Raw genomic sequence first — 24,105 nt, 5'->3', positions numbered from 1 at the left:
AGTGCAAAGACTGCACTGGTTGGAAAGCTGGCTGGAAAATAGCAGTCATAAGGTAGACAGACATTTATATTCATAGAAACCATTGGCTATTTTGTATATATTTGCATTTCATTTTCTAACCACTTTTTTTTTTTTAAATGGAGCTTGGTTTTTAACTATTCATCAATTAGCTTATCGCTCGCTATGCCTTGGTGTTCTAACAAGAAAGCTGCTGAACTCCTGTGGGATTGCCACAAGTTCTCATGTAGCTGGTTTGTGGGCTAGAAACCGAACAGTATGGTTGAAAAGCCTCATGTTCTTGCTTATAGATGTTTTGATACACTCTCGGGGCGTTAACAGAAGTATGGGAGGGTCTGTGTGAAACTTTGGGCTTCTGAATGCAAAGACCAAAACTCGACAGTGCGTTAGTATTCGTCTCACCATTGCTCCCATCACCATATTCTGAGATTTCAAGCCAAATCTCTTAAAGTACCAAGTAGTTTATTCTTCCACCCGTAAAATGAAACACTGTTGCCGCAGCGAACGTGCATGTGTGTCTGGAGAAAGATTTCTCTATCAATGACTTAAACATGCTGCTTTTCCCTCTGAAATGAATAGCATCCCTCTGTAGTGTGAGAATAGAGCTGGTTAGGAAACATTTCAGTGGCTTCAAGAGTTTTCATCTCCTCCATGGACGTTAAACCAAAACCTTGCAAAGTTTAACACCAAATATGTGGGTAAAGGAGAAACAAGAATTAGCAGCAGGACAAACAGCCGGGAACACAGGCATCTCTGTCATATGTAGAAGACCTTCTATTTCTTCCTCGCTGTGCCCTAACCACTAAGCTGTTCTTTCCTGCACCGGATCGTGTTGTCTTGTGTGTGTGACTCTGGCTGAATAATTGCTTGTAACCGATGTGATATCGGGTGGGAAAGAATATTTGTCAAGTCATTATTTTCCAGTGATGAAAAGCATTTTTTAAAAATTCCTATCTAGCTGTAACCCGTAACAACACTGAAGGGATAATTAGCTGGACAGCAAAACATTGAATGGGGGGGGGGGGAGATGATCCAAATTCACGCCTGGTGTAATTTGCTTCAGTTCAGTGAGTTTTACTCGAGGAATGAAGTTGACTCATTCTTCCTGGATACAATCCACCTCATGGAAATCGATGAAATTCTTTCTGTTGCTTTTTAACACATGTTCTTACAGTTATTTTCTGCAGTAAGTCTTCATTAATTTGTAAATCTAAATGAACTCTTGGTTCCCTATGGTTTAAAAAAAAAAACCTTATTTTGGGTACTGGTGGCTTTCCCTTGGATGGGGCTGGACGGAGATGATCCCAGCCACTTAAAGGCTGCTCTTAAATACTCTCCCATCTCTGGTTATCATCTGCAGGGCCGAGGACAGGAGCTCTTTGTGTGTCCCTACATTATTTCTTGGGAGTGGGCAGACTGCCTTTTGGGCTGCTGGGACCACACTTGGTCCTGCCCGGGCTCGGCCGAGGCGGTGGGGGGCTCTGGCTATTGCCTGGGGAGGCACTGGAAAAACAAACAAACAAAAAAACCCCCCAAAAGCAAAGGGGCTGGCTGCAGCTGTCCCCGTGTCATCCCCCCCGGGACTGGTGGGGATCCCAGGAGTGGGGTGTCCCCCCCGCTCTGCCATAGCCGGGGTGCGGGTTCCTCTCAGTGTATCACATACCCTCGCTGGTGAGCGAAGGATCATGGCAAAATCACATCACACCCCATAAGTTTTGGGTTTGGTTTTTTTTTTTTCCTCTCCCCCCGGCCCTTGAGTTATGCGCTGAACCGAGGCTTTTTAAAGTTGGGTTGGTTTTTTTTTTTAAAGCTGCTTTGTATTAAATGAATAAAATATGTTCATGTCCTATCGGGTCCCTGTTTGCTTCCATTATGCACCTTTATATGAAGGAGTTAATCATAAATGAGTTGCCACCGGCTTTTTGCAGTTTATCGCATTCCCAAAAGGAGTTCTATATCCTTAGCTCATTGGATCATCTTCTTTTAATCTTAAACAGAAAAATTGGGGGGGGGGGGGGGGCAAGGATTTGAAGGCAGGGATCCTGTTGCCTTGTAAAGAGCTTTCGAAAACCCAGTAAGAATTGTAGTCTGCGTTTATTTTACACTGGCAGAGAAGCTTCTAGCTTTGCCCGGTATGAAAGTCTCACTGCTCTAATTTGTTCTTCTGTAGACGAACAACATCTATTCAGCACCAAGACTATTTTCAGGTGTATTTGTAACAGATAAGTATTTCTGAAGTGCAGAACTCTGTTAGTGTTTAAAGGAAAAGGAGCATTTGGAAAAGGGTTTGATTCTTTACTTTTCCTGTTTGCTAGGGAAAAAAAAAGTGTTCTTAATTATGACTTGGGGGGCGGGGGGGTGCTTGGAAAGCCCTTCCAGAAAAGTAATTCTAAACAGTGAAAAAAGGAGAGGAAAAAAAAAAGTCTATGATGTTTTATTTTAATAATCCTTCGCAGGCATGTGAGCCGTCCTCTGAAAAAAAAAAGTTTCAGGAAAAAGGCACGAACAATACAGCCTTTAAAACCAAATCTGCAAACTTCTGAGAATATGCCCTCTTATTGAATACACCGGATTTCTCTCCCTAGCAAAGGGGAAGGTTTTGTTCGTTCGGACAGTCTTTGAATACTGTTCTAAAACTTCTTTCAAGTGGGAACTGAAGAGAGAAATGTTAAGTTCTGAGAGGAGACAATAAGTTAGCATCTTTGAACGGAGTCCCTTGCATGCAAATAAGGCTTTTGGCAATTTGGGGAAGTTTAATTGGAAGGTGGAAGCGTGTAAAGATAAGGCAAGGCGATGTGGGGAGCGAGTCGGTGAGCAGAAGCCCACCGCCCGGTGCGGATGCGGGGGGAAGGCGGGAGCCGCCGCCGAGCCCCGGCCCCGGTCGCTCCTCACCTCGGCCGGTACCGGCGGGATGGGGAGGAGGAGGAGGAGGAGGAGGAAGGCCGGAGGCAGCCCCGGCCCCCCCCGGGCCCAGGCGGGCACCGCCGCGGGGCTCTCGCACCTCTGCCCCCTTCTCCCCCCCGCCCCGCTCTCGAGTGGCAGCCCCCAAAGGGCTCTCGTAAATAAATCCCTCGGTTTAAAGTTTCTATAATTTTCACCTAATGAATTTTTTTCGTTAATGCTTTCCCCGCCCCCAGGGGCATTGTGTCAGGCCGGGCCCAGCCAGCCCTGGACGGCTTTTCCATAGCTTTTGGCCGGGCGCAGACCCTCCCTGGGATTAGTGGTCGGACTCCTCATTTCCCATAGCCATAAAAGGTCTTGAACTCAATTAATAGCTAATAATTATACAGCCGGCTCTGCTGCAGCCACCGGTAGCGGGGGAAGCGCAAGCAAAGCAGGCGCGTAACCCGCGGGGGCTCCGCACCCCCGCAGCGCTGGTCCGGTGATGGAGAAGCGGGGCTGCCCTGTCCCATGTCCAAGTGTCCGTGTCGTGTCCCCCCCCCCCGGCCGGGCTGGCGAGGTTGGCATCGCTTCGGGGACTGCCCCCCCCCCCTCCCTCCCAGACACCCACAGAGAGGCGGTGGGAACAAGGGGGGCACCCCCCGGCGCCCCTCGGCTCTCAGGAGACGGAGGTGCCTCCCCTGGGGCTCCCGTCGGGGCTTGGGGACAGTTATTGGGGGGGGGGGTCACCTCGGTCTCACCGGTTGCTGCTGCGAAGCAGGGACGAGCCGGGAAGGCATTCCTCTTTGGCAAGAGGGCAAACGAAATCCCGACGGGTTTCGGTTCCCCCGTCTCCCCCCGCAACACCTGATCAAAGAAAACCCCCTCTCGGGGTACCGGGGGGGGTCCCAAGGGGTGCGGGGTGTCCCGTTCCCCCCCCCCGGCCGACCGTTCTCTGCCGGGGAAGGGTGACCGTGCCCGGTCTCCACGGCTCGCCTTAACCTTTGGGGGGGGGGGGGGGTGGTGTGCTAATTTCGAGAAGAAAGGCGATGTAGATCGTTTTAGTGTCTTCAGAACGCGGCGTTTCGGTTGAAAAACGTTTGCTCGAAAATGACTCGCCCAATACCCGTGTCCCAGTGCCACCTCCCGCAGGAGGGGATGCTCCAGAAAGCCCCGGGGGAAGGACAACCCTCTGCCCGGAGGCACTAGGGACTGGGGCTCTTTCCATTACAAAACTCCTTGCCGAATTACAGCGCCCATCGTTTCCATTTTGCCTTCGTTTGGCAAGCGCTCCCCGGGCAAAAATATTTTGATCAAACGTCTAAAAAAATTGCTATAACTCCTTAATTTCCCTTCCATCCAAGAGACCGTCGTGATTAAAGCTGCTGTGTTTACATCCTCCGAAAACTGTCTGTTCATAGCCTGGCGTTTGAAAGACAACAGTGCACGATCTTTTACGACTGTAATTATAATACTGTTCAAGTTAGATATTCAAATGTAAATGTTGCTTTTCCTTTTGCGACTTCTCATTTTAGGACATGCATTTTTACCTTACCCTGGACCAGCAAGGCGTAGCCTTGCGTAGTAGAGTGTAACGAATTCGAAGGAATTCTTATAGCTGAACATGTTTTTTGAAAAAGCTTAAATGGCAATTTACACGGTATTTTTTCATGGCCAGAGGAGCCAGTGTTTGCTTCTAGAAATAAGAAGGGAAAAAAAAAAATTCCGATAAACGCATTTTGATGCAAAGACTGATTTCGGTGCAGCTTGAGTATCAGGAAAGTGAGCTGCAGGACAGTAACATGCATGCACAGGTTTTGCGACGATATTAACCCCTCCGCCATGTATTTCATTGCTAAGAGGACCAGTAAGAGTGACTTGATTTTTATTCGGTTTTTTCCTGGACCAAATGCAGGCGTTTCTGTCTTTCTCAGAGTGCTGTTTGTTCTGCAGCTTCTCGAAGGTTTTCGGGTAAAAAATGATTTTGAACCGCTGAGTGTGCAAATAGGTTTCTCCAGGAAAAAGAGCTACTCGGTTCTATGGGAGAGGTGATGCGCCTCCCCGGACCTAGCCGAAATCCCTCTTTACCTGCGCCTGAAGAGCCTTTGAGCCTTGTACCCGAGCTGCTGCCTCGGGAGGGACCGGCGCTGGGTCCTCCGGTTCGGCTGCGGGTTCCCCGCCCGGGCGGGCACCGGTACCGGCACCGGGCGGCCAGAGACCCCGGCGAGGTCGGGGGGGGGGGCGAGCCCGATGGGGCTCGCCAGCCGAGGTTGCCTGACCCCCGGGCTGCCTCCGGCTCGTAACGGCGGGGAGGCTGCAGCCTGCCTTAGAGAGATACATATTTTTTTTTTTTAATTTTATTTTCTTTTATTTTATTTTCCCCCGCCCCGGCCGCTGAGGGAGGCAGCAGAACTGCTGCTACTGCTGCTGTGAAAGGAACAAAACTTTTTCCCCGCCGGCCGGTTCGGTGGAGGGGCGAAGGCTCCCCGGCGGGGGTGCAGCCCGCCCGCCCCGCCGGTTCTCCCGGCCCCGCCGCCGCCGCTGACCCCGCAGCCACCCGAGCAGCAGCCCGGGGCTTCCAGGCTGTCCTTAACTGCCCCCTTGTGCCGGCATCACGCAGGGAAACGGGGCTTTAAACCGCGTCCGAAAGGTGTTGAAATTCCTTGGCACCGGCGGGGATGAAAGGCAAGCTGCTCTTGGATTGCGTGGATTTAAGGCAGAGCCTAATTACAATGTGGCGCTTGTGCGTGTGCTTCCTCCGCTTATTAATGGCAGATTAGAAAGGGAAAAGCTCTAGGGAAGCGTGTGACATTCTTGCCGCCTAATCTGTCCGGGGCTCGCTGACCCTGACGGAGAGCAGCCCCGTCGGACGCCACGGGGATCTTGCGCAGTTTTAGAATATTAATTCTTGCTCTAATCTCCCCCGCAACGTTGCGCGGAAACAATAAGGAATTGATGCGAAAAGCCCGGCGACGGCAAAGGGGTTTACTCTGCGTGTGCGGCAGCTCCCGGGCAAGCCGGACTAAGAGCAACCCTGCTAATCTGCTTTACCGCTCCAACATACCGGTGCGCAGTCCCCGTCCCCAGCTGCCCCGAAGGGGGGGACACCGCTGCCTGTCCCCCCCGGCCGGGGCGGGGGGACACGCAGCGGTGTCCCCCCCCTCGGGCTTTAAGCCCACTCGAGCCGGGAGGCTGGCACGCCGGGTTTCACCCGGAGCCTGTGTTCAAAGCCGGCTTCCTAAGCACCCCCCCCCTCCCCGTAAGACCCCCTCCAGTGCCCCCCTTTAAAGAGCCGCCGTGACTCCCCGCCGAAACGCATGTGGCACGCTGCAGAGCGTGTGTTGAAATGGCTAGTGCCTGGGCGAGGAAGGTACCAACAGGAGCAAGGGCGGCTGAGAGAAGCTCCTAAGAGCCGGGTTTCACCACCACCGGCTTGCCTGTACCCCCAGAACTCCCCCCCCCCCCCCCGGCGGGTCCCTCTCCCCCGCCGTGCGGCTAGGGGGGTGCAGGGGAAAGGCCTCCCCTTGAGGTGCGGCGGAAAAGCGGCCACCTCCTGGGGGGGTGGGGGGGTATCTTTTTCCCCTTGAGCTGTCTCTCCAAGGGGTCCCCCAGCTCGCCATGGGCAAAACTCCTCGCAAACACCCCCGCGAAGGGGGCGAGCGCTCGCTTCTCCGGGCATGCGGGGCCGCCGGGTCCTTGGTAGCCCCCGGGGGAGGCGAGAAGCTTCCTGGCCCCTCTCCCTTCCTCCACGCTCATTAATTTATCGTTCCCCGTGGAAGCGACACGCACTCCGACAGGTGCAAGCCGGTGGCAGCCGCGGGATGCTCGCCCGGCCGGGCAGGGAGCTCCGCGGAGAGGCTGCGGGGCTCCCGGCGGCCCCGAGCCGCACACCTTGCTGTGCGGGGCTTTTGCGGTGCCTCGGCTCTGAGGAGCCTCGCTCCTTCCCCGAAATGCAGCGAGGTGCCCTTAGCAGCCGGGAGTAAATCTGTGCAGGCGCAAAGAACGGGGCCGGAGCGGCCGTTCTCCGAGAGGGCACGGCTGGCCCCGGAGCCTCCCCGGTTCCCGCCCTCGCTGCCAAGCCTGTGCCGCCGGGAGAGCCAGTATTTTGGCCTTCAAGCGAGTCGGTGCGGCGGGGCCCGTTCCCGGGGGCGGGCGGCTGCTGAACCGCAACCGCCTGCCCGTGCCCGGTGCGGGAAGGGACCCTGCTCCTCTCGGGGATGGCAGCGTGTCCGCTCCCGCACGCCTGGCGCTCCGCCTTTCAACCTTCCGTTAAAAATTCGTTCCTTCCCCCCCTCCTCTTTTTTTTTTTTTTTTATTTTTTTTTTTTTTTTCGCCTTTCCAAGGCTGCCTCCCGGCCCGACAAAAGCGCAGCGCAAGCCCGAGGCGCTGCCGCCGTGCCCGCCGGCGGGGACTCCGCTCCAGCCCGGGGAGCCGTTCCCGTCGGCCGGCGGTATAACGCGGCCGGGGCGAGCGAGTAAATGCGAGAAAAGAAACCGGCGAGCCGAGGGCAACGCCGGCCCTCGGCTTGGCCGGGCTGCCGCCGGCTCGCACGATGACTTTTCGATCGCTTCTCTGGGGCTTCGTTTGCAGAAGCATCAGCCCAAGCGTGGAGGAAACGTGTCCCCTTCCCCCCCCAGCCCCGTACACCCCCGAAAGCGTGTTGCATCTCCCAAAATATCTGCGAGCGGGTCCGCTAGTGCATGCTTTTTGACCGCAGCAACTTTTTCCTTGGGGGTGGGGGGGGTGGAATCCCGGTGCTGGGGCTGCAGGAGATCTTGGCAAGGCGACCAAAGCCGGGCGGTCGCTCGGGCCCCTCCGTGCCCTTTAGTTTTTCCCGGCTCGGGGAGGGGGAAGCGGCCACCGGCCCCCCCTCCCTCCTCGCTAGCCGCGGGTTTCGGGGCTGTGCTGCGGGTCGGGGTGAGCGCTTCCCGGCCGCGGCCAGCTTTTTCTCTGCCAGAAGACGGCTGTGTTAACGGGGAGAAATAGCCCGGGAGGACATTCTCCGACCGACATGTGCTTGTCCCGGGAGCAGCTCAGCGGGGGGAGGCGGGAGACAGCTAGCGTCCGAGGTCCTCGGGAGAAAGATTTCGCTGCATTGGAAACGTTAGAGCCCCTGTTTTACCGGTGAAGCTCCGAAAAGCTCCTTTTTCCAACCTCGGGGTGCCCGCCGTGCCGCGAAACGGCTACCTGGGCTCCCAGGCGTCCTCGAGGAAGGAATTCACAGGCACCAGCGCAGCTTTTTGGGCGACACGTGGCTACTCGTTCCCTTCAACCGTATTTATTTTATTTGGACTCCCGCTCCACCACCCTGCCCCTTAACGCCGGCTCCTAGGTAGCACCTGAAAGGGCCCTGCTCCCATTTGCAATTAAAGAGTTTATTGAGGAGGGGAAAAGCGGTAATTAGCAGGACTATTCCCCCCCCCCCCCCTCCTCCCCAGTTCCACCTGCAGGGCAAAAGTGCAGCTGGCAGCAGGGCTTCCAGCAGAGACCTGACGCACCCAGCGAAGTTTTTGGAGTGTTTTTGCAATGCCCTTCAGTGAGGGGCTCCGGCTTTTCCTGCTCGCCGAGCCCCGCTACGGGTTAGCACCGCAAGCGCAGAGCAGAGCGCTCTCCCTAACCCGGGTATTTTATTGAATGTTTAGGAAGGCCCGCGCTTTCTTTTTTTTCCTCTCTCTCTCTCCGTATTAATCTCATTAAATCCTACCTTTCAACCTTCTTCCGTGACCATCTGACCTGGCCACTTGAATGAAAATAGTGCTTTCTCCGCGGTCAAAGCCAGCACATCAATCATCGGGCTATTTACACTTCGCTCCTTTCTTCAAAGCCCCTCTGCCCGGGCTCTCTCTACCTTCGCTCCCGGGGGCGACGGGCAGGTCCTGCGGGCTGGCCGGCATCGCTCCGGGAGGGAGGGAGGGGGATATTTCTCCTTCCTCTCCCCCCCTCTTTCTTTTTTCTGGGGCGCCCGCGCGTCTCCCGGCTTCCCCCGGCCCTCGGGAGCGCTTCCCCGCCGCGCTGCTTTCCACCTGAAACGCAGAAGAAAGCGGCGAGAGTTCCGCGCCGCCCGACGGGGAAGGCGAGGGGGCCCCGGGGCCCGCCGGCTCTCCTCCGGTTCACCGCGTCCCGGCCCTCCCCGGCGAGAAGCAGCCGGGGGCCGCTCGGGCAACGCGGAGCCGCCCCGGGAGCGGCGGCCGCGGCCGCTCCGCGCCCCGCGCAGGGAGAACCGGCCGCCCCCCCCCTACACAAATACACCCCGGGGAGGGGGGGGGGGTGGTGGCCGGCGGTCCGGGTCAAAACGTTGGCGACCCACGGGCAAAGCAGCCGGGGAAGAACGAGCAAAGGCTCGCCGGTGCCGGTGCTGAGCAGAAATACTCCGGTAGAAACGCGAGCGGTGAGGGCAGAGCAAACGCAGCGCGAATTCTGTGATTTTTTTTTTTTTTTTTTTTTTCCCTCCAAAGTTACGCAGCCCCCTGAGCCGAAGGGGGCAAGAAAGGGAAAAGGGTAACGCAGAAGAAAATGCAGGCAGGCGCTCTTTGCAAAGTGACTGTAAACGAGTATTTTTTCCGATTAAAAATAAAAGCACGTCTAAAATAGGTACAATCATAAGATGACATCCATTAACAAACTCTCTCTACGGCATTGCTATTTAGTAGTAGTAAGAATAATAAGAATAATAATAATAGTAAGAAGAAGAATACAATGATAATCACCTCTTTATAGGATGGCACCTTGATCCTTAAATATTGTCCAGTGTGTAAGGTCAGTGTGCAGAGGGGTAGGAGCGGAGAGGGCTGATTTTTCTTAAAGGGGCAGATCAGGGGAAGGCTGTGATGGTGCTGGGAGAGAGGAGGGGGGAGAGATAAGTGGTCTGAAGAAGAGGATAGGACAAAAAAAAAAAAAAAAAACCACCCTGATGATGATGAATACATTGGAAAGTTTTTTTGGCCCTGGTGAGGGTGTCAGATTGAATGCTCTGTGCGCATGTGCGAAGGTGTCCAAACTGACAATGCTTGGGAGATGAAGATAGTGTGTAGCTGCTTCTGGGCTCAAGGAGGAGGAGAGGAATCCACAAGCCGACACGATGAGATCCAAGGCGAGGGCGAGAAAACTGCCCAAAAGTAGGTCCTTTCTCTCCCTTCTGCCGCGTCCCACCTCCCCGGCGGCCGGGCGGGAGGGCGCGGAGCCGGGCCGGGGGCTGCGCGGGGGCTGCAGCCCCTCTCCCTCCCCGCGGCGGCGGCCAGCCGCGCCGCCCGCCCCGTGTGCGCGGAGACCGGCCGTCCCGCGCTCCTCCGCGCTTCTCCGCGCCTCTCCGCGCCCGGGCGCGCTAGAGCGGGGCGCCGCGGGCGAACGGCGAGCTGCGCGGGGCCGGGGGAGAAAAGCGAAAGTTAGCTGGAAGTTGACGAAAGGGGATAGCAACTTTTTTTTTTTTTTTTTTTTTTTTTTATTGAGTCGTTCCAAGTCTTGTGAAATAATATTCCTGGCTTTTGAAATAGTGGGCGCTAGAGGTCTGCGTTTGGCATCTGCCTGCGAGAGCCGGAGAGACTTAACGCTGGGGTGGGGGGGGGGTGGGGGGGGAGAGAGAGACGGGCAGAGGCAGACGGGGGGGGAAAAGAAACCCTTCTCGTCTCGGGAACAATTCTCGAGGAGAGGGAAGGAAGAGAAATTGTAGCAAAAATGGATCCGCTCTCAGTGAGGGGCTTTGGATTCGCAGGTCCAGAGGGAAGATCCTGAACGCAGCTCGGGTGTCCCAGCTGGGGGTTAAGAAGGTCTGGGGGAGGGGAGCGTGGGGGAGTGTCTTTAATTTTTAATTTTTAAAAATTTACTTGGGGGTGGAATTGCAGCTCGTAAGTCTCGCGCAGCTTTTTTTCCTCCGTCTTCCACCGGCGCCTTTTCCCTTCTTTCTTTCGAATCGTTTTTAGACCGGACTTTCAGAGGAGGAGAGCGGGGCTTTCGTAGGCAGGAGCGGGGCTCGCTTGCCCCCGCTCCCGTAGAGTCCGGCCGCGGCCACTCGCTCCGTTCCCTCGCCGCTTCGCTGCCAGGCTCGGGGCAGCGGCGGCTCCTGGGGCCCGGGCAGCCCGGCTGTACTGCTCTACTACTCCGATGATGATGATGATGATTATTTTTTTAATCGTTATTACGGCTTAGTTTCTCTTTCGCTCTGGCTCCGTGCGAAATGTCCGGAGGCTGCACAAGTTCCAGCGCGGGCTGCGCCCTGCTAGAAACTCTGCTTGTAGTTGCTTGGAGGAAGATTTGGAGAGTAGCGGCGCCTGGTTTGCTTAAATCGCGTGGTTTTGCACAGGGAGCCCGTCGGGCGGACTGGGAGGCGTGAAGAGCCGGAGGGTGAGGTTGGGGAGGGGGACACACACGGGGGGGGGGGGGGGGGCTCCCCGGCGGCCCCCGGGCCCGTAAATGGCTCCGCCGCGGGTGGCGGCCCCCAGGTGAGGCGGGGGGGGGGGCGGCCCGGCCCCGGTCCCGGTCCCGGGACGTAGCCTTCAGGCTGGAACAGCGGCCGTCGGTTCCAAGCCCGGCCGGCGAAGGGTGGCAGGCACCGTGGAGCGCACGCAACCCGCTCACGCGTGGGCTCGGAAGTTTATTTTGTAGGTGAGGTTGGCTATCGGGGAGCTTTTTCCGCTCGCCGAGGCCAGCGGGCGTTTCTCGCTGCGGGTCGGTGCAAGCTGCGGGTCCCGTGTCCCGTCCCCCCCCCCCCCCCCCCCCCGGTCTCTTCCCGGAGGAGACGTGGGTCTCGCAAATCCTGCCCGACGGAGCCCTGCGGCTCCTCGGTCCGGCTTGCTTTAAAAAAACCGGCTTTGTTACCTCCGCGCTCCCGTTTTCCCAAGGACACAACGCGCAGGCAACGGCAGGGCCCAGCGTTTTACCTTCGCGGGGCTGCCTTCCCCCCCCCCCCCCCCCCGCGCTCCACTCGGGTCCCCCAGCCCCGTGTCCGTGGGGCACCCGCCCGCCTTCCTCGCCCCACCGAACGCGGCTCCGCACGCAGAAATGCTGCTCAGAGGCGGGGATGTTTTATTTTGGCATGATCGATATTGTCAGCGCATCGCTGCAACGCTCTTTGGGAAGTTGTCCTTCAATTCATCCTCGGACAGTTTTGTTTGGTTTGTTTTTTGGTTTTTGGTTTGTGGGTTTTGTTTGTTTTTTTTTTTTTTTTTTTTTTCAAATAAACACACGCTTTAAACGCCCCTGTTCAAATAATAACTTTTTTTAAAAGTCATCACTTGTTGTTTTTGGTGGTTAAGGAGAAGAGTAATTTTCAGAGCGCTCCTGGCTGTGAAAGCGAGGTTGAATAGAGTGGAATATTTCTCTTTTTTCTCTCCCCTCCCTTCTTTTTTTTTTTTCTCTTTGCCCTCCTTCTTTTTCTTTTCGCTTCTGCAAAAGGCACCGGGTTTTTGCAGATGGGTGCCCGTGGGTGCAGTGCCGGGTCCGGCCGCGTTTCAGCGCGGTGCGAGCCGCGCACACGGCCCCGGCCTTTCCCCGTGGGCTCTCCCAGCACGGTAGCCCAAAGTAAGCTGCTGCTGCTTCGGGACGAAGAGGTTTTCGGTGCCCGGACATGTGAGGTGCCAGGGAGGTGAGCCGGGACTTCGGTGCCTGGAAGGAACCGCTTCCCTTCGGCAGAAGGAGCTGCGGTTCAGAAAGCTCCGGCCGTTGAGCTGCTGATGCAAACTGGAAGCGTCTATTTGGAAGGCTGAGCTCTGATTAAAATCAGGTGTTTAATACAATACAAGGCCCAACGGTTTATGGGGTTTCAGCCGAGGATTTTTTAGGGATCACAGTTCAAAACGGTAGTCCAAAGCTAAGGTTTCAGGATCCCAGGAGTATTTATTTGCAAAACAGATTAAACACGGAGGCGAGCGTGCGGATCTCGCCGCCTTTCCATCGGCAAGGTAGCGAGAACTCCGGTCTGGCCACGAAATCCCCCCCGACCCTTCCCAAGCCCCTTCCCCCGGGGCTGCTCCTTCCCGAAGGGGCTGCCTGTGCCCGGGGGGAGAGCGGGGCACACGCCGTCGGGGCACGGAACCCACCGGAGAACCCTGCAGCCGTTCCATTTCGTTGGACAATATTTTCAGCAGATGCGATGAGGCCCCTCGGGGGAATTGGACTCGGTTACCTGGCTCGGAGAGGGGCCGAACGCCTGCGTGGGGTTAGAGGGAAATTCGGGGTAATGCTAAACCGGCGCAGCGGGAGAAAGGCAGGGAGCGGAGGCCGGGGACCGGTTTTGGCTCGCCTCCCGGGGGGGGGACGACGACCCTCGGATGCGGTGCTTGTCACCGGCCAGGCTTAGGCCGGCTCAGGGTGCGAGGAGGTCGGCAGCGGAGGAGGGCTGCGGGCGCTTCTCCGCTCGGGAAGAAGGCGGAGAGGCGGCAAACGGACGGGCCGGGTGAAAGCAAATTCCTTCCCCATCGAAACCCCCGAGTTAGGTTTGCCGGGTACAAGTGTAACCGCAAAGCACGCACGGATGGGCATTGCTTGGGGCTCGGGCGCTAAATAAAACGTCCGCGCTGGGGAACGGTGGCCAGCGTTTCTCCGCTCCCGTTCGCTTTTCACCGTTGGGAACGGGACGAAGTTGGAAGCCCGAGTTTCTCTCGGCAGAGCTGCCGCATCCTCCCGGGCGGGCTGCGCGGACGGGCAAACGCTCGCCAATCCAGCCCCGCCGTCCCCGGTGCCTGCTCCTGGGTTTAGGGCTTCGCCTCGGACGAGGACAGGCTTCCCCTTGACTGCGCCTTTTTTTTTTTTTTTTTTTTTTTTTTTTTTTTTTTTATTAAGGCCGGCGAGATGCCGGGAGGGGGGAGAAGCGGGCGCAGAAGCTGGCGTCCCGCTTCTTGGCGTGCGACCGCCTTTGCTCTTCCCCGGGCGATTCCAACATCGGAACGAAAATTTCTGCCGTTTGGGGTTTGTTTTTTTTTTTGTTTTATTTTATTTTTTTTTAACACCTCCCAGCCTGCCGCCGCCTCTGCCCTGCTCCTGTCCAGCCCCCCCCCCCCCCCCCCGCTCGCTGCCAAACCGATGCCCGGCTGCAGCCCCGTCCCCGTTTCCCTGCCGGCCGGGCGGTCTCCGAGCCCGGCTGGTCGGTAACGGGGCCGGTGCGCGGTTCTGCGCGGCTCTGCGCGGGGCACAGGCAGAGCCCGGTCCGGCGCGCAATGCTCCGTGGGTCCCCCAGTGGGTCGCCGCTGCCGCGGCTGCTTCAGCCCCCCCCCCCCCCCCGGCCCCGGATCTGTTCAATTAGGCAATTAGGGATGCTGGGCAGGGAGGGGGGGGGTGTGGGGGGGGTGATCCGCTAATTAAGGTGATGTGTAATTAGCGCTGCAACAAAAATTACCGAAGATTTAAGATCAGTTTAGTCTTTAAAAAAAAAAAAAATCTAAATTCTACAAATATAATTTATCGATTCACCCGCTCTCCCCGCCTGCTGTATTTGAGAACGGGCAGAGGGAACAGCTGCCAGGCGCTTCATTCTCCCTTGTCCTGGGAAGAACCTTGGCAAATGGGAGGAATGAACTGGTTAGCTGGCGCGGGAGACGCTTTGAACTTGCCCGCAGACTAGCAGGTTTAAGGTACTGAAGTGCTAAAGCTGAAGAAGAGGCAGAAGCCGGGGGTCGAATGTTGGCCTGCAATAAAGCCAATGCTTGCGGGTGTCCGTGTAGTTTGTGCGCGAAGCGCGTGCGATGTTCATCCACGTGTGTTTACATCACAGGGCATTTGCCCGTGCACATATAAATGTGAGTTTATAAAGTGTATCGAAGAACGGTACTTTATTCCAATTCCGGTACGTTCCCGTGTCCTATAAAAACATGGTGCCGATGCAAAACGTGTCTACGCGGATGCGTGTGTCTGTTGAACCGGCAATGCACGTGCAAAGGTCTCACAACACGCAGTGAAATCTCAGGTACTGTACGGTCGCGAACCAGCACGCTCTGTGCAGAAATTGTGACTTGTACTTTAAAAACTTTACCGACAAAGCAAGCTGCCTTATTTTTAGACTTTGTATTAGAACTGCAGTGCAAGTTCAAGTTCGGCAATAGCAAATTAGGCCTTTAATGAGCTAAGGGGAAAAAATAAAACCAGGCACATTTCTAAAGGTTGCTATTAAAAGTACCTGATGAAGACACCGGGGTCAGAAAAAGCAAAGAATTGCTCTTCTGTTCCCCACACAGACAGACACCGTCCAATGTTCAGGCACACATTGCTAGTGTAATAATGAGACTTTGAAATGGGCAGGATTCTGAACTATTGGACGGGAGAAAGCCAAGCGTACCTGAAACGCACAAAATCTCCACTCACTTCTAGGCAAAATGCAATGCAGGAGCTAGGATTTCACAACACAGGAGCAGTGTAATTCATCGCCATTCCTCGCTGTAATAATACCCCAGCTCCTTAGTCGGATGTGAGCGTTCCACGACCGGTGCTAAAGGAATGCTCCAGCCCGCCTGCTGCACCGGGGTTACACCTGCGCGCCTGGCCCGCGCTGCTGGCCGCACAAACAGCCTCGCTTGGGCACCGAAATACCTGAAGCGAATGAATGATGAGGGAATCTTCCCTTTAAGAGGGCTATATCCTTCTGCGGCATGACTGCATTCATTAATGTTTGTAAAGCACCCTGAGATTCTCAGAAGAAAGGGCCCTGTGGAGTGAAAAGTATTATTATTGTTATTATAGCTATGATTATTATGGCTTATATATTTTATAAAAGCTCTGTACTATTTAATACAGTGCTTCAAAGACAAAGGCCTGAGGAAGTTTGCAAACACTGACGAGGTAAGGCTCGGTAGCCACCTTGACGGTGGGGAACGTATTGTTAGTTCCACGCCGCAGCTGGGGAAGTGGAAGCAGCGTGTGCGCTGCCTTGCCGGAGGATCCCTGTCTGCTCCTGGTGACAGGATGGGGAAAAGCACCCACGTTTTTCAGACTTACTTTTGCCCTTCTAAGTGTAAAATTTGCAGTCTCTCTGTTTGTTACCCTGCCCCCCCCCCCCCCCTTGCAGTAAACTTCTGGTGTGTGAAATTGTGTAGTGGAAGAAAAAAATCTACGTTTACAATCCGGGCCTTTTCTCTAGCACGAGGCTGACGGCGTGCAAGACTGTATGTGCTCTCTGTGGGCCAGGGCAAGCTCGTGCTTTGTTTCCACAACTTGATGGCTCTCCCATTATTTCTGGATATGTTTCTTTTTTTCCGGTTAGACATTATTTAAATGATAAACTTGCGCAATTCTGAATGCTAACGGAAAGGATCAAAATCTTAGCCGAATAATGATTTTCTTACGCCTATTTCCCAAAAGGTATTTTTAATCCTGTAGGGGTAAGTAACCAGCGTATCAATAAATACATGTACATACAGTGGCCGTCTGCAGTTAAGAATGAAGACATCTGAAGGATACGTGCAAACACATTTGTTTCCACTCTCTGGCTAGCAGCCTGTTGATATGTCAGTACTCTGCAGCATTCCACACCAAAATCACGGCTGTGTTTTCTGATCTTTAATATGCCCTTTTTTTTTCTGGAGGAATTTCAGGTCAGGGATGTCGTAGTGGAAAAGATCTATGACCTTATTATTTCTTTTATTTTCTTAATGGATTTTCATGCATCACCGCTACCTACTCATGGGCTGTTTATTTTTATTTTCAGTGCAATAGGTTGTGCGTTATGTAGCATCCAAATCTGTAACAGAGTGTCCCTGTCCTGAAGAGTTTTTTTTCCTTCTCTTCATTCAGTGAATGATGTGACCCTCTTTGCTAATAAAAATGAAATGTGACTTTCATCCCTGGTATAAGTGTACTTCTTCGTGCTTCTGAATGCTCATACCCCGAATAAGCAGCTTGCTTGCTTGCTTTTTTTTTTTTTTTTTTTTTGTAACCGGGAAGACATTTCCCTGCAGTAAGGGGCACGATGTGTGCTTAACGTTGGTAGGTAGGGCTAGAACCCAAACTCCTTTTTTTCACGCAGTCAAGTGCTTCTCTGTGCAGCGGTACCAACTCGCAGTTTCTCTGTTCAGCAGCGCTCGGTGTGCAGGATAGTGGGAAAAATGCAAAGTTTCTGGTCAAGGGGCGGACGAGCTTTTGTCCTGTCCCCCCCCGAAGATGTGCTTTGCCCAAATTTATGATGGAAAGTTAGTAAGGCATTCGTTTATACCAGCGAACCCACGTTTGTACTGCAAATGAGAGACTGCTGGTCCTCTTGGGGAGACATTTTCCAGGTGAAAATGGACTGAGACAGCCAAATTATTTCCAGTAGGCCACAGAAGAACGCTCCTATCACGGTAAATCTTGGTTTCTGTTGAGCCGGTGTGGAAAGACTTCATCTTCTCTTAACCATTTGCTTTTTGTAATACTAGGGACCAAATTGGGGGAGGTTGGACTGCAGCTCTCCAAAACGAAGTGACTGCGCAGGCAGTTTGGGGTGAAATGTCAGACCAAAATAAACTGGGCGGTGATTTAGTTTTGTCTCGATAGTTTTACATCTTTCAGGTGTTTTGCTTTAAGGTAATATTTTGATGTGGTAGGGTTTTGCTGGTCTGTTTTTTTTGGCCTACGAACTCTCTCACCAAAGCTATGAGACACAATGCCCCGGCGTCAGCTATTGGGATCAATTTAGCCATCATTACTAGATAACACTGTCAGCCCATTTGAGATACATATTTGTTTAATGGTTAATGTTCTGTACAAAATACAGAGGGTGGGGAGAAGTCAAACCGTAGTGAATGCTCTGCTTATTTTATATCCACTATAACTATTTTTGTCCATGAAAATTGGCTTAATTATATCAATGGAATGTTTCTTTTTCAATTCTGTATGCAATTAGTCCATCTTGCTGGCTGCAATTTATTTTAATAAAAAAATAAACCAGTGGCGTGTTCAGTTCCTCATCCCCTGGGGACAAATGCGATTGGTGTGTTTAATTTCATTAACTACAATGCGGCCTACTGGAAAAATGTATAAAATCAGCTTTATACAGCTTAAACACTGGCATTTGAAACAAATCATTACTGCATTAGCTGTCACACTGGTAATTCTAGAATCCAGGACAAAAATATTATAGCTGTTTTTATAACCCTCTGCAAATACTGTTAAAATAATTCGTAATCATTTTTTAAACACGCCCTGATGTTTTCAGTTAAAATATCTTATCACCACCAAAGAAGGCTGGCTATTCATTGTGCCACGTATGTTTTATTGAAAGATTCGGAGGTTGCTTCCCCTGTAGAAAATCCACGCCTCTCTGGCTGAAGCTCCCCAGTTTGAAGATGGACTGTTAGGGCTGAGCGAAAAACATTTCCCTGGGTGTTTTTTCAACCAAATTTGCTTGTACCAGTTTGCAAGCCTAGCTTTCGGAAAGGCAGGTGCAAGGAAAGGTTTTTCCTAGCAGTGCAGACCAAGGACCTTATGAAATTCAGCATGGTTTCAAATCCCGCCTGCCCCTTCCACTAGCTTTTCTTTACATGCTGCCCGGTGTGCAACGTCTTCGTAACGTAGTTCTGAGCGTTTCTTTGGTCTTCTGAGGCGGGAGGGACAGAGGGGAGGGTGCGTGCATCCCAATTCTGGTCTGCTCCAGAAAACAGATTTCTGTTGTGGTTCCGCAAGGTCATAGCAAGGGCCAAATACAGCCCGTCTGCAGCAATGCAGAGCCGCCCAGGGCTCAGCAGGACTTTAACCCGAAGTGCCAGCAGAACTTGGCACTTTATCTACTTCACAACTGTATTTCCTGCGCTTCATTAGCCGAGGTATTTTTCAGATACCATGATTTAGCCACAAAGCCGTTCTTCGCTGGTTTTGTTAACACGTGTGTCTTTCATGCAGAAGTGCACCCAGTATTGGTTTAAGATGCATGTGTAATCAGTGAATAACGTTGAGCAGAACACATGTGCCTAATTCTCTTCCGCGAAAAGTGAGGTTAAACTGACAAAATTCGGGATTTTTTTTAAAACGAGAGGCCAGATCCTCGATTCGTGGAAATCGGTATCAACATCGATGAAACTAATTTTCACCAGCTGAGGACATGACCCAAGAGATTTTGCGCGTATATGCATAAAATATACAAATATTGGTATATAGCTGGTTTAAGGGGATTCACTTTTAGCATCTGCAGATCAATATCCAATGGAGAAATGTAGCTTGGTTGGTTTTTTTCCCTTAACTTACAGAATGATCAATTATATAACCTCAGCATATTTTAGACAGATTGCTATTTTTCTGAAGTGGCATGGACTTCCTTTCCAAAGTAGTAATATACAGAAGATGGGCCATACTGGACATAAGCCATCTGTTCCCTTGCACACACTGTGCTTTTATTTATTTTTTTTTTTCTTTTTGCCTTTTGCTGCTGTCATAAACAGTAGTTAATTTTCTTTTCCATATCTTTAACTTTATAGCAGCGGTGGTTTGGTAGAAGCGATATCGAGTTATTGTTTTATTGGTATTACAGGGGGAAAAAAAAAAATCAGCTTTATTTCCTACTTGAGAGAAAATTACTTCAGGGGGACTAAAGATGCTAAATGCAGTTTCCCTTGTCAGGCTGAGGAAGTAACTGGGTCTGGAGGAAGGCGGCAGTGAACCACGTGGCAAGGGGGGCAACAGGGCCACGGCTCGGTTTTGGGTCCCCTGCCTTGCTCCGGAGAGCCCAGCCCGGCTCCCGGGCTCCGTGGGATGGAAGGGGAAGCTACAGGATGAGGGAAGAAGGAGGTTTTTTCCTCGCTGCCACGTAAACCTTCCTCGCAGAGCAGCTTTACCCGAATTTTAGGCACGGGACTAGGCGCGGACCAACCCTACGCCAAGAACTGGCCTCCGGCGTGAGCACGTGTATTTATTCTCTCACTCGAAGCACAGCAATGCTGGGCTGTACGATTCGCTGGCCATAAGGACATGCGGAAAGTCGGATGTGAAGTTTTGCTCAGAACACGGAAAAGCTGTCGAATTGTGCAGCGGTGGAGCGGGAGGGGGGGGGGGTCCTGTGCCGCTGCTACCTAAACAAAAACCCACCAAACGCTGAGCGTACTGAAACACCATTACCCGATCAGAGATTGGTCCGAGATGCAGAAAAAGCGTGAATTGTGTTTTTTGCTAAGCTGATGAACTAACTTTACCAGCTTGAGCAAATAACTTGCCCTCAGCTACTTCAGCTGTAAAATGGGAGGGATACACATACCTGCCCTTGTGATTTCTGGATCAACGTCTCCTTAATGGTCTTTGTGTTTGTTCCGACTCCCACTGAGGTCGTTGGGATGTTTTTGCTGAATTTACTGGATCAGATTTTTTTCTTTTTTTGCAAGTTTCAGGTTTGGCTAAAAATCTTTTATTCCATCTCAGATGCTTGTAAAAAAAAAAAAATGCTTTTGTTTACATGTAGTCTGGCATTTTCTTTTCTTCCAGGATAGTATTTGGGGTTTTTTATTTCACAGCGAATGGACCTTTTGGGCTCAATCATGTAAATTAATTTTTAAATGGCTGTGCTTGAAGTTCATGTAGTATGAAATTGCTTTACCATTTTTTTTTCTGTTTATAGAAAAGGACTGGTTTCATTTTATATTTCATTACATAAATGTGAAATAAAGAACATGCACAACTTGCAAGTGATCATATATTTTATTTTAGAATTATCACATAGGAATAAAATAAACTTAAATCCCTACATGGCACAATAGTCGTATTTAAAAAGCAGCTGATACCTCATGGAGAACTTTGAAAAGCCCTCTGCTCAGAAACAGTTCTGCTCATATATCCCACATATAATGAATAAAAACCAGATCTTTGTTACTTTGGGAGTTCTTAAATTCTTCCTGCTAGAATACTCTTCAAGTATTTATCCAGATAAAGTGCAGAACAGATTTTGGTTCTTTGTCTCCTGTTCCTGATAGTATCTGTTAACGAGTGATTTTAACAGCCCCTTAGTACCAGGGGCTGAAGGTGAGCCTTCAGGAAATCCAAGTTAACTTTGTGGGTGCGTCCTTAAGGGAATGCCTGAAGAGCTACTGATGCTTCCTCAGACTTTCGGAGCTGCGTGCTTTTCCAGACAAGTGCACTACCTGTGCAGTTAAGGCCCCTTAGGTAAATTCTAGTGTTCGCTCAAATAGTTTCTTGTCTGGGGTTTATGATTATTTATTTAAAAAAAAAGAAAAGAAAAAAAAAAAAGGTGTACACCTGTGAAGCAAAATAGCTATCAACCTGTTAAATCCGCCTCAGAAAACTCACTTCTGGATTCTCTGTAGCTGTTCGGACAAGCAGGTGGGTGATACAGATGTTACAGGCCTACATGCTTCAAAGTACGTATTTCATTTCCGCCTCAAACTTAGGTATTACTTTTTAACTCCCATTTCAGATAAAACTGCCTTTTTGTGTAGTTCTTCAGTTAACGTGTAGCTCTCCGAGTCCTGAAAGAACACAGAGGCTTGGTGCAAATAGTCACACACATAGCCTCTAGCCATAACCAGAAAGTTTCTTGTATGATCCAGGAGTCAATACCCTAGCTAAATATTGATTTTTCGTAATAGCACTGTCTGTTCCAGTAGATCAGGAAAAGGAGCCTGCTTTTAACACCTATCTATAAATCTATTTTTACCCAATGGACAGTAACTGGTTTTTTTCGAGGTGTCGTTGTTTAGCAGTTTGTGAAATTAGGCTTGAGGCATTAACCAGAGAAACGTCCTGCCACAGAATTAATTCTATTAAGCGTCTCTTCTGTACGTCTACGGACGTGCGATCCGGGTGACTTGCATTATATTGGTGACTTTTCCTTCTCGGCACGGCAGTCGTGGAAGCAGTACCGGCTTGGCTTGTCTGGGGAAGCTGAAGTTCTCGCAGGTCAGTAATTCAGCCCAAATCACGCACCGGGGGACGGAGCGCAGAGCTCAGAGGGAACGGTCCTCCCCACCCTCCGTACCTGGAGACTTCCCCATCATTTACTGAAGAAGCCAGTACTTTAATAAACGGGGGGGGGACAGGGAGAAGGAAACAAGAACCTGTGGAAGACTTCTGGAGCGTTGCTTTGGTTTGGAACCCTCCTTTCTTTCCTAATGAAAATCCTGAGAGCACAACAGGGCAAACCGAGGCTCATGTCTGACTCAAGACCAGGAAATATGAATTCCACGATGGAAATTTGCCTTTAACCTCATATAGCTGATCACTGTCTTAAGGGAACCTTCACTCACCGTAGCCAGACGTTTACTGGCAAAGAGCAGCATTGCAACCTCGCTGCTCAGAACCCGAAACCTGCTGCGGTTCATGGTAGTCTTTCCGTTGACTTCGCTGGACTTTGGAGCAGGCCCTCAAGGCACTGAACTCCTTGGGACATCCATGCTATTTGCGTATAAAGATTTTTTTCTTATAGCTGAGTTTGTATGTAATGCTCGTTAATGATTAGCTACCAAGGGTCTGGTATAAGATATACCTGTTTCCATGGATGAAATCAGCCGTGCCTTTGTCTCTACTTCTAAAGTCCTTCTTCTGATGTGACCTGGCTTTTAAAATATTGATAAACAAATGTGGCTTTTTTAACCTGTAATTTGAAGAGCTATATGCCTGCTTCTTCTCAAAGAGCCTAGAGGAACATGTATTTACTGCCCCTTCAGACTCCTAGCATAAGTGGAATAATCCCATCCCATAGTCACATTTCAGTAACTGAAGGCCAAAGAGACAGCTCTGAGGACTTCCCTGTCAGTGTGTGTGTATATATACACACACACACACACACACACGTATATCTAGTTCACAGTTGCAAGCTCTAACTGTGGAAGGGGTATTCTTCTTGTTGATAATGACAGATTCTTAACCTTTCTTTTTAGTTCTTTCCATGAATTTACATCGTATGTATTTGAAATGAGAAGCAGCCCTGAACACACGGACGCAGATACCTGCCTGCTGATCTATCTATCCAGAGACTAAATATTGGAAGAGTGGTCATTTAGATAGCTCTTGTGCCTCAGTGCTCACATTAGAACAAAAAAAAAAAAAAAAAAAGCACTCTGGAAAAATTACCAAATTCTCCTTGCAGTGTCAGGTTCCAAGATAATGATGTGTCTGTGTGTGAAAATATTAAATTGCAATAACATGCAGAGTGAGTGGCTTTCTGAATGGGGTATTCAGTTCACAGCTTGGACTATACATAAAGCTAGTGAGTGACAGAATACAAATGGTGTCATAAAACATCAGGGGAATTTACAGCCAGTCTCAATCTTTTTGATCTATATTCTAGCTACGAAGCTCTCTCTATCTATCTTTAGTTAATGAAACAGTTAAACGTATTTAATTATTTATCATTGTTTAATGTCAAGAGTTATCAAAACAGATTACGTTTCCCCCCCTGCACACACACTCTTAAAGGTATCTGAAGAACTCTAAATTGTACGTACTAAAGTCTGGGATGTTTCCTGTCCAAAGATAATGCTTTAAAACGCATCTCTGCATGTGGATGTTTTTAAATCGCAATCCTTTGGTGAAAGCGGAGCCTTTCATTCCTTTGCCTGAGAGCATGCTTTATTTCTAAAACTTTGCTTGCTTCTTACACAAACTGCTTTTATTCTTCACAGAAAAAATAGGGAAATGAGAATTCAGTTTCCCTTGAGATGAGAAATGAAATAGTACGGGACAGTTCTCAGAAGGTATAAGTTGACCCACCTCTCTGATATGGCCCAACAATAAAGAGCCAAACTGAAAAAATCATTCAAAAAAGTCAGTCTGCTATGCCCATCCTCTTTGTGCCTAGAAATCGGCCCCAGCAGGGTTTATAGAGCTCCTTTAACGGTCACGTCTAAAGACTAAGCGTGCCACATGTTCCTGTGGCTTCCCACCGTCTGGGTCTTCTCACACATGTAGGTACATATATAAAATATTTTACGAAGGTTCTCCGAACAGACCCTTGAAGCTGACACCCCGTCTGAAACGTCAGGTGCAGACCGTAGAGCTAACCTGCGGATCTCTTGTTTCATGGAAGGAAATTTCAGCGTTGCAAACCTCCCAGGACGTTAGGGTCTTACTTTCCTCCCCCCCTCCCCTCGGCCCCCGGCAGAGGTGTTAATCGTCACCCTCTGAAGGTTGTGTTGAGCTGCTAAAAGCCACCGTTTGTTACTGAATCTCATCTGCTAATTCTGGGCTGGAGGTAGGTGTTCGGGATCCCCCTCTGCCGTACCACCTGGGTCTTCTCTATTGGCAGCTTTGATAAGAAATCATTCTTTCTTCTCGACCGAAGCGCTCCCTTTACCGGTGGTTTTAAATTGCTTT

The 24,105-nt window shown here is 51.3% G+C and overlaps 1 protein-coding gene and 1 long non-coding RNA gene across 4 annotated transcripts in view; one reads left to right on the top strand and one right to left on the bottom strand.

The window, feature by feature from the left end:
- Positions 1 to 8,255: 8,255 nt before the first annotated feature.
- On the bottom strand, positions 8,256 to 10,258 carry LOC128144341 (uncharacterized). Its single transcript, XR_008236055.1, has 2 exons — positions 9,606 to 10,258; positions 8,256 to 8,921 (listed from the first exon to the last, which is right to left on the bottom strand). It is a non-coding gene; the product is annotated as an uncharacterized LOC128144341 (long non-coding RNA).
- Positions 9,860 to 24,105, top strand: part of PRDM16 (PR/SET domain 16) — a 343,965-nt gene continuing 329,719 nt past the window's right edge. For all 3 annotated transcript variants that reach the window (XM_052793070.1, XM_052793069.1, XM_052793068.1), the window contains exon 1: positions 9,860 to 10,013. In XM_052793070.1, the coding sequence (XP_052649030.1) occupies positions 9,977 to 10,013 (37 nt within the window). In that variant the 5' untranslated portion in view covers positions 9,860 to 9,976. The remainder of the gene's footprint in view (positions 10,014 to 24,105) is intronic.

This window comes from Harpia harpyja, chromosome 7 (genome assembly GCF_026419915.1).
Source record: "Harpia harpyja isolate bHarHar1 chromosome 7, bHarHar1 primary haplotype, whole genome shotgun sequence".
In the NCBI taxonomy this organism is placed as follows: domain Eukaryota; kingdom Metazoa; phylum Chordata; class Aves; order Accipitriformes; family Accipitridae; genus Harpia; species Harpia harpyja.
The sequence above is the reverse complement of the archived record's forward strand: the minus strand, read 5'-3'. Positions and strand labels throughout refer to the sequence as shown.